We start from the raw sequence: 9,520 nt of genomic DNA on the forward strand, positions 1-9,520 counted from the left end.
CCCTTTAGGTGGAACAACAATATGAACTAACCAGTACCCCCAGAGCTCGTGTCTCTAGCTGCATATGTAGCAGAAGATGGCCTAGTCAGCCATCACTGGGAAGTGAGGCCTCTTGGTCTTGCAAACTTTATATGCCCCAGTACAGAGGAACACCAGGGCCAAGAAGGGGGGTGGGTGGGTAGGTGAGTGGAAGGGGGGAGGCTATAGGGGACTTTGGGGATAGCATTTAAAATGTAAATGAAATAAATACCTAATAAAAATTGGGGAAAAAAGAATGAATATCTATAACAAATGCAAGTCCATGGCTAATGAATACATTTTTAGGCATAGATCAACCTGTAGTTTATCTTACACAAACATTTTGCAGAAAAAGTCTATACACAGCCTATACCCTAAGATAATCTCAATTTTCCTCTCAGAGAAGTGACTGGGCTATCAGGATGTTTAAAATAGCGATTTTATCTTAGGGGATAACTAAGTCGTTGTTTTATCATATGAGCGTTAAAACTTTCTTAGTAAGCTCAAGTGTTTGTGTCTGTTTGCATATGGCTTAAATAAAATGCAATACTATGTTCAAGATGCTAATTATAATGCCAAAGATAAAGTCTTCCTGTAGCTAGAATTACCTGATGTTCTGAAGTAGATATTCAGCACATTAATCATAAAGTGACAAAACGAATTTGCAATCATAGAGCTGGTTATTTGCTGATTAGTTTCTCACTCATCAGCAATATTGCTTAAGTATCCAGTTGTCTCGATTCTTTTTTTTTTTTTTTTTTTGGTTTCAAGCACTCCTACACTTGGTAGAGTAAAAAAAATAAAATTTCAAGGTAGATGTAGGATTACTTATATCTAAATCGAATAGTAATAGATCAACAGCACAGTGATGAAGTTGATGAAAGGTAAGAGGCATCTCATTGGATTTAGTAACTATGGAAATATGAGTGTTCGTAGGCACCTCTTTTTCAGAAGGCCTGAAATGTAGTTCAGGGAGGGAAGTTGAAGGATGGTTTATTTCATAAAAACATATTGCTTTTCAATAATTCTGCAATAGCACTTTGTCATGATATGAAGTCAATGATGAGAAAATTTTAAAACCTTGGCCATATGACATATAAAGATGGATCAACCAAGACAGAACTAGTCTTAAATGGCCACACTTTACCCTCATTGGTCATTGTTTCCTTCATATTTCCATTCAAAGCTCATGCCTCAGATATAAATATTTCATTTCAGAACCACACTCTGTCTCTGTGCTTAATGCTTATACTCTTCATGATGCATAGTCTTAAAAATGAACACACTTTAAAACATTTAAATGGATGACACACAGACAAGCATACCTTCTAGACATTATCATTATCATTTGGGAGATAAAAATTGGCAAACACTTCTGGTTTTCTTTGTAATGTTAAAAGGAAAATATTTCAAAAAAGATTTTCAGAATGCTTTGATTTTTGTAACTGGCTAAGTTCTTACCCCTTCAGATCCATGTCTTGACATTCCAGTGAGACAGCGATAATTATTTGTAGATGCTTCTATGAGATTTAATTTTGTATCCCAGACAATTGTTATATTTGCACTCTTTACAATATAAGAAAGTTCATTACTTTTCAGTCTTTTTGTGTTTCCCTTTAGTCAGTAAATAATCAAATTCATTCAGACTTGGTGGCCCACAATAATTTCAGCACTCCGATGTAGAAACAGGATCCTGATTATGAGTTCAAGAGCACCCTGAGCTAGGTAGTGAGACTCTGTCTCAAAATAATAAATGTTAGAAAAATAAATTATGAAATTGATTTATTTCTATTTGTGAAATATTGGTTAAATTCATGTCTTTCTCTTCCTCTTTTTCTTTCACTACTTCTTCCTGATTTTCTCAACAAATCTTGCAATTAATAATTTAACTATCCTCTCAGCTCTCAAGATTTTCCTCTACCAATCTGCTTTCGATGTCTAGTGGTTGATTTTTCTAGTGCCAGGATTACCAACCTGAAAAACAAAGCCAAACCCGATCTCAATAATTTTCTATGACCTAGATTAGAATTAAATTTAATAGTAAAGCATTCACAATATGGAAGTGGTGTCCTGTATGTACCTCCCATGTAGATGACAAAGTTCCTGTCCTCTCTCTCTTCCTCATCTCCATCCTGTAGACAAATAAAAGAGTGAATCTACTGTGGTGTACCAAAGTATGGTGCAGGTATATTGATACATCTATACGCACACACATATGCATATGCATCGTGGAATGGCTGCATCAAACTCTCTAATAATATATGTAGTACCTTACACATTCGTCACTGGTTTTGATGAGGACCTTACTTGGCTTTGTTTCAGTATGAGTGGAACATAAAAGTTTGAACTCATGAAGGGAGTAGATGGCAGTTGCTGGAGAGGTCAGGGATAGACAGAGAGAAGAGACACTCATCAAGTTACAGTGACATGGTAGGAAACTATTTTCCATGTCATCCTTTGTCGTGTTCTTCTTTGGGCTTTGTTGTTTTTCTATATTATTCTCCACGTGTATAGAAGAATCCCTTTAGCTCATTATCTACTGTGTAAAAAATCAAAACAATGTAATCGTCCAGATTGTAGGATCATCTCTTGTGTTATGGATACAACATGCTGCTGTTAAACTTTGCATCTTCCAGAACATTACACGTGCCTCTGGTAGCATCACAGTGCTGATCCTCATATTAGACTGTGAAATCCTTGTGATCAAGAACCATTCATGCTGCTCACAGCCAGCTATTGGATGGAACACAGGGTCCCCAATGGAGGAGCTAGAGAAAGTACCCAAGGAACTGAAAGGGGCTGCAACCCTGTAGGTGGAACAACAATATGAACTAACCAGTACCCCCTGAGCTCGAGTCTCTAGCTGCATATGTAGCAGAAGATGGCCTAATTGGCCATCACTGGGAATAGAGGCCCCTTGGTCTTGCAAACTTTATATGACCCAGCACAAGGGAAGGCCTGGGCCAAGTAGTGGGAGTGGGTGGGTAGGGGAGCAGGGGCGGGGGGGAGGTATAGGAACTTTCGGGATAGCATTTGAAATGTAAATAAANAAAANAAAAAAAAATGACTAATCAAAAAAAAAAAAAAGAACCATTCGTGCACTGTTTATCTTTGCTTTTCTCTACTGAAGTCCTTATTAACAGAGTCTCATCCTACAGCTATTGAATTCATAAAACAAAAGAAATCACAGTAGTTAATATTGAAGACATCAAGAGATCTATTGCTAAGGCATTTTTTTTAATTTGATATTTTATTATTGATATTCTCCCATAGATACTGTCCTATTCTCCTCAACTAAGTGGGAGATAAAGCAAGAGTGTGTAGCATATAAAGGTATGGCAGACAGTTACTGATGGTAGGTGTTTTGATTTGGAAGCCACACTCCGGATTTTCTTGATTGCACTGCTTAAGTCTTTGCACCCAATGGCCTAAGGCAGAGCTATTTATTGCATTTGGCGCTTGAGCTATTTAATAGCTGAGCTTACACTCATCCTTTGTGACTTGGACTTTTACTGCTTATTTAACTGTTCGTGTTTCTTAGGTTGTCACATCAGCACTTGAAAACAATGTGCTCTCCCTCCTTTAAAAACTATTTCAGCATATTTAATTATTAGATCCAATATATACTTTCAAGTTTGCTAAGATATATTTTATAATATTTTTTTCTGTGAACATGTTTCCCATTCTGGCTGCCTTTTGAACCAATTTGGGAGTATTTAATACTGTTTTGCTGGCTGGAGTCATAATTCTGTACAGCAAATTTCTAGAATTTATTTCATTCTTTCTCACATAAAACTTTTGGCATGTATCTTGCCCATTGTCTCTCACTCTTAGAATTATATTGTTTAAAAAATTGTTTACATTTACAGCTCTGCTAAAGACAGATTTTCTTACTACTAAGTTTTGCTACTTGCAAATACCATCACATTCCCCATGAGCATTCATATCCATAAGCCACATGTAAAACTGTGATAATTATGAGTTATTGACACTGATGGTGATGCTCAGACCATGCCAGAGACTTTCTTTGGTGCTTTGAATGAAGTGTCCTATGTAATCCTTACATTATCACTGTGAGAGATATGGGCAATACCTCCTAGTTTCTAGATTGGAAAAACATAAATTTCTATACAATAAATAAGATTTGCACGTAACAGTTTTTAGGATCAGAACCTAGTCTTAGATTCAGGTGGTCTATACTCATCATCACCATGACTATGCAGAATATAATTTAGAACTGAACAATAGGTGTTCTGTCTATAAAGAGTTTTGTTTATTTATTAGAATTATAGCATATCCTCGATACAGTGGTTCTTCTTTTAATCATATGCCTCACCTCTGCAATTTCCCCCTTTTATTCTCTATCTGCTGTTGATAAATTGCACAGTAAGTGTTTTTTCCCCTTCAGTCTTGGGACAATTTCACGATAGCTTTGTTAACAAGTGAATGGCACAAATATCACTTTATAGTCCTTTGTTGATTCTGAGATAAAGTGCCATGAAAGCCACTCCATGCATGCTTGAATTTATCTTTGCTGGCCAAACAATGGGAATACATCTAACTCTAAGGAAAAGAATCAGAGGAAAGTTTATGGATTTATTTCCTTTATTCTATGAGGATTATTGGAAGATGAGATAGTATAGGCAGACACACATTTGAATGCTTCTCTACAAAGTAGATGTTATTGAAATATAAAAGGCAAATACTCATAAAAAGCAAAACTAAAGGATCACTACTAGTCTCACCAATTACATATAGTATGGGTTATAATAGCTGCCTGTGTTATACCATTGTAAAATGTCTTTTTCTACCTTTATGCTTTTTCTCCCATTGCTGGGTACTGAATCCAGGGCATCTGCTGGCAAGTGCTCCATAATTGAATATATCACTTCATCCTAAGATAGTATATTTTGAAGTGCATTTAATTTAGGGAATTATCAAAATAAATTTAACTGGTTCTATTATTTTGTTATTATGTTGGATAATATTAACTCTGAAACTATCATGATTTTTACTTTATATGAGATACTAATATTAGCCTATAACAGATTGATATAATTAGGCAAAGAAATAGTTGGGAAATTAATTTTATACTTATTTTATACACATTCCTATGCCTAATTCCCTTCCATTAAATATTATTCCTCTTCTATTTTGTTTCTTTAGCTCATAGTATTTTGTCTATGTTAAAATTTTGCTGTTATTAGTTATGAATGCTTCTTGAATATGATCCATTCGTGAATAATGAGGAGAAAACATAGGAAACAGTTTGCGGAGAGGGAGAATAAAGAAACCAGTGTAAGGGCAGAACAAGATTGACAAGAGAAAGAATACTTAGTATGTCTTCTAAAAGAAACTTGGCAACAAAAATACCCTTCTCCCAATTCAATTCCCTGCATTATTTTACGATGGAAATGTTCTATCTGATCCATTTCTGATGACACAAGAGTCTTGATTTATACGGTTGGTGATAAACTAACAGTCTGAAGGATGGCAGCGAACAGAAGCCTGGCCTTAACTTCCTTTAAGTGTGATCATGCCCATACTGCTGTTATCTGTCTATTCCTTCTGCAACATAACCTGTTCCTAGAAGATGATCCTCTGTATTTGCCTGTCTGCTTGTGTGTGTCCAGGTTGGCCTAGGTTGCATAGTTCTAGCCTTGGAGACGCAAAGAGCATACAAAGCATATAGACTCTAAACTTGAAAGTTCTGTTGTTGTTGTTTTCTTTTTAGTTTGTGTGTGTCTGTGTCTGGTGTGTGTGTGTGTGTGTGTGTGTGTGTGTGTGTGTGTGTGTTAGCTTCTCCAGTGTTTTAGCCTTGGTTTTTTAAGACATGAGATAAAAACCCACTAGAAAATCATATTTGATCTTACATGGAAATAGGTACAGTATTTGTTAAGGTCAGCAGTTTTTCAAATAAAACAACTTTGACTATTTGTGAGAGTGGTCCCACACCAATATGCTGTCTTAAGGAAGTGGCGGAGTGGGGAATAAACCCCACTACTAAGCTTATAGAACCTAGGAGGTTGTGTAGACTCTCTCCACCATCAGCATCTGATAGAAGAATAGTTGGTAGGCATCTGTGTCATAACAAGAGGCAATCATGGATAAGTCACAGATGCAGGTAGGTGTGGTTTAGAACACAGTTCTGATTCCTAATGCATCTCACTTATGAGAGCTTTTTAGCAATTATTTTACTCTCAGAAATTTTTAGACGAGAGGCTTATGTGTAGCCATCCTAATGCACCTTACTTAGTCATCAGACTCGGGTTTAAGAAAGATCTTTATTAGGAAACGTAGCTTTCGACGGGCATCTAGGGGGATTCCTTCAGCAACCTCAGCCAAATAAGTCAGTCCATGTGTCCAATGGTTTGCCTTCACTGGCTGTTAATTCCTGTAGGTTCTGGGTTGTATTTATAAACTGTGCGTCTAATTGTTGCTTTGAAGCCATAAGGGAACTGGTTACTTTGAATACCCAGGTTCTTTGACAAATTGTTTCACAGAGGCAAGATGGAATCTTGGAGAATGTCCTCCAAATGTGACTCTTACAGTCTCACTAGAAGTGATCTTTGCATGCTTTTCAGATTGTCAAATATCTACCTGCTAGTGAATATTAGCTTACTTCTCTTTACTTAAACCACATTTTAAGACCCCAAATTAAAAGAAAATAACTTATGTGTTGTGCCTGGTGCTTAGGATGGTGATAATAATGATGTGTGACTGTGTGTGTGTGTGTGTGTGTGTGTGTGTGCGTGTTTGTGTGCTGACAAGTTAAAACATGCCACATTCTCTTTGTAAAATTACTGTTTCTAATATAATGTTCACATAAGCAACCAAAAGTTTAAAAATGAATAGGCTATCAGCTACCATATTTATAAGGATCATATAGTTTTAGAGTCTGTGGTGATTCTGAAGCCGAAAATAACATAATGATTCTAAAAGTTTACTTCAAAGGTGGGTTTTGGTGCTGAGAGATTATTTACTTTAGTTTAGTTGATATTTGAATACAATTTGGCTTACTCATGCTAGGTGGCCTTTTCCTCTGTTAGTCAATGTTTTTATGGATCTTCAGGTCAGGCTTGGTGATTTTTAGCCACCCACACCTCCCCTTTCCCACTGTTGAGTAAAAATAGAAGTGGTATTTTATCACAGCTTAATAAACAGTGGCCGGATACTGGAGATGCTTTTAAGGACAATAACAACAACAACAAAAAGTCATCATTTAATTCTAAGCCTCTCAGCAAGGGCTGGAATGCATGTGTTGCCTATTCTTAGATGTAAATAAACACTCATGTTTTAAATTCTTTTCTCAGGTCACGTGTGCCAACCTAACAAATGGTGGGAAATCGGAACTTCTGAAGTCAGGGAGCAGCAAATCCACACTAAAGCACATATGGACAGAAAGCAGCAAAGACTTATCTATCAGTCGGCTCCTCTCACAGACTTTCCGTGGTAAAGAAAATGACACAGATTTGGACCTGCGCTATGACACCCCAGAACCTTATTCTGAGCAAGACCTCTGGGACTGGCTGAGGAACTCCACAGATCTTCAGGAGCCTCGGCCCAGGGCCAAAAGACGGCCCATTGTTAAAACTGGCAAGTTTAAGAAAATGTTTGGATGGGGTGATTTTCATTCCAACATCAAAACAGTGAAGCTAAACCTGTTGATAACTGGGAAAATTGTAGATCACGGCAACGGAACCTTTAGTGTCTATTTCAGGCATAACTCCACTGGTCAAGGGAATGTATCTGTCAGCTTGGTGCCCCCAACAAAAATCGTGGAATTCGATTTGGCACAACAAACCGTGATTGATGCTAAAGATTCCAAGTCCTTCAACTGTCGCATTGAGTATGAGAAGGTTGACAAGGCCACCAAGAACACACTCTGCAACTACGACCCTTCAAAAACCTGTTACCAGGAGCAGACCCAAAGTCACGTTTCCTGGCTCTGCTCTAAGCCCTTCAAGGTGATCTGTATTTACATTTCCTTTTATAGTACAGACTATAAACTAGTACAGAAGGTATGCCCTGACTACAACTATCACAGTGACACACCTTACTTCCCCTCCGGATGAAGATGAACAGGGCATGAGACTGAAGCCTGCGGAGTTAAAGGTCATAGGACAGGGCTGTCACCTTAAGGAAGAAGGTCACATCTGTTGCCTGGAATGTGTCTACCCTGCTGCTCTTGTTGACTGGTGCGCACATGCTAGTGTGAAAACAATTGATGTAATTTCTGCACAGTCAGCTTCATCTCTCAGCATAGTTGTAAATCACCATAGATTTCAGAGTCTCATCTGAAGACATGCTGTCACGAATAGAGGCCCATGAGCATCCATTCCTGCACATTTCAGCTCACATCTATCATGGTTCCCTGTGAGAGGGCTTTCATTGTCTGACTCATGATGGTTCAGGACAAACTCTGATCAAACAAAAAGAATTAACTAGACAGAGGATGTGTCTAACATGTTGTTACGGAAATCTCTTTTAAGGTCTTGAGTCCATGCTAATCAATAATCCCCACTCATGCATTCCTACTGCTTGGAGTAGCTGTGCTGGTAAATACCTACTGTAGGAGTTATATGCTTGTTAAATGGAAAAAAAAATGTGTCTTTAGAGCTCAGTATTCTTTATTTTATGAACACAACACAGTGTAGTAGCTTTTTCCCAGCAGACAGTAGGCACATTCAAGGTGATGCAGGACGGCTTATCTTTCTATGGAGGGAGGAGCTTGTTCTCAGTAAAGATGAGCAAACATTTGGAATTTACATGTGGGCGGACAGTGGGATTACAGCTTTTCTTGCCTATCACCGGACCTTTGCAATGTTGATATCAACTAAGGCTGCTTAACACAAGTTCTGATCATTATATAAGAAGGGAAATGCCGGGCAGACACCATGTAAGTTATAAGTGTCTGTCTTATCTTTACTACACATATTGTAACAAACTCAATATCCTAGTCTTCATTTGTATGAATGGTTTGTACTGTATATAGTTTAACCAAGTGTTATTTGAGCTGCTTATTAATATTAAATTGTACTTGTCTCTCTGCTTGTTATTGGTTAAAAAGGAAAAAAAAGATCTAAGGAATCAATTTTATCAATGTAGCTGTGAACTCCATTAAAAAGACAAATTTAATATACAAAGCATCTATTCAGCTCAAGTATTGTTGAAAGCTATACATATACAACATTACACTGTCTGTATTTAGATATTTTATTTCTGGAAAAAAGAAATGTACATAAAAATAAAACACTTAAAGTTGAGTTTCAATACGTACGTGTGTAACATGGTGATTTAAATGGTTCTGACAAGAAGAATGTGCTGGAACACAGCCATGGATTTGCATCACATGTCTTTGAATTTGAGCAGAATTATCTAAATTGCTATTAGCTGCCTAGTCAAAACCACTTAAGAGTCTCAGTATCGAGCCTGGGAAATAATTGTGGCATACAACATTGCATGCATTTTTGGTTTACTGCAATGTTAGCTATTCAAGAGT

The 9,520-nt window shown here is 37.2% G+C and overlaps 1 protein-coding gene across 1 annotated transcript in view; it reads left to right on the forward strand.

Annotated features, from left to right (window-relative positions):
• Positions 1 to 9,287, forward strand: part of Nxph1 (neurexophilin 1) — a 305,153-nt gene extending 295,866 nt beyond the window's left edge. The window contains exon 3 of the mRNA XM_021190237.2: positions 7,332 to 9,287. Coding sequence (XP_021045896.1) covers positions 7,332 to 8,093 — 762 coding nt within the window. The 3' untranslated portion in view covers positions 8,094 to 9,287. The remainder of the gene's footprint in view (positions 1 to 7,331) is intronic.
• Positions 9,288 to 9,520: the final 233 nt, after the last annotated feature.

The sequence above is a fragment of the Mus pahari genome, chromosome 2 (assembly GCF_900095145.1).
Source record: "Mus pahari chromosome 2, PAHARI_EIJ_v1.1, whole genome shotgun sequence".
Classification (NCBI taxonomy): domain Eukaryota; kingdom Metazoa; phylum Chordata; class Mammalia; order Rodentia; family Muridae; genus Mus; species Mus pahari.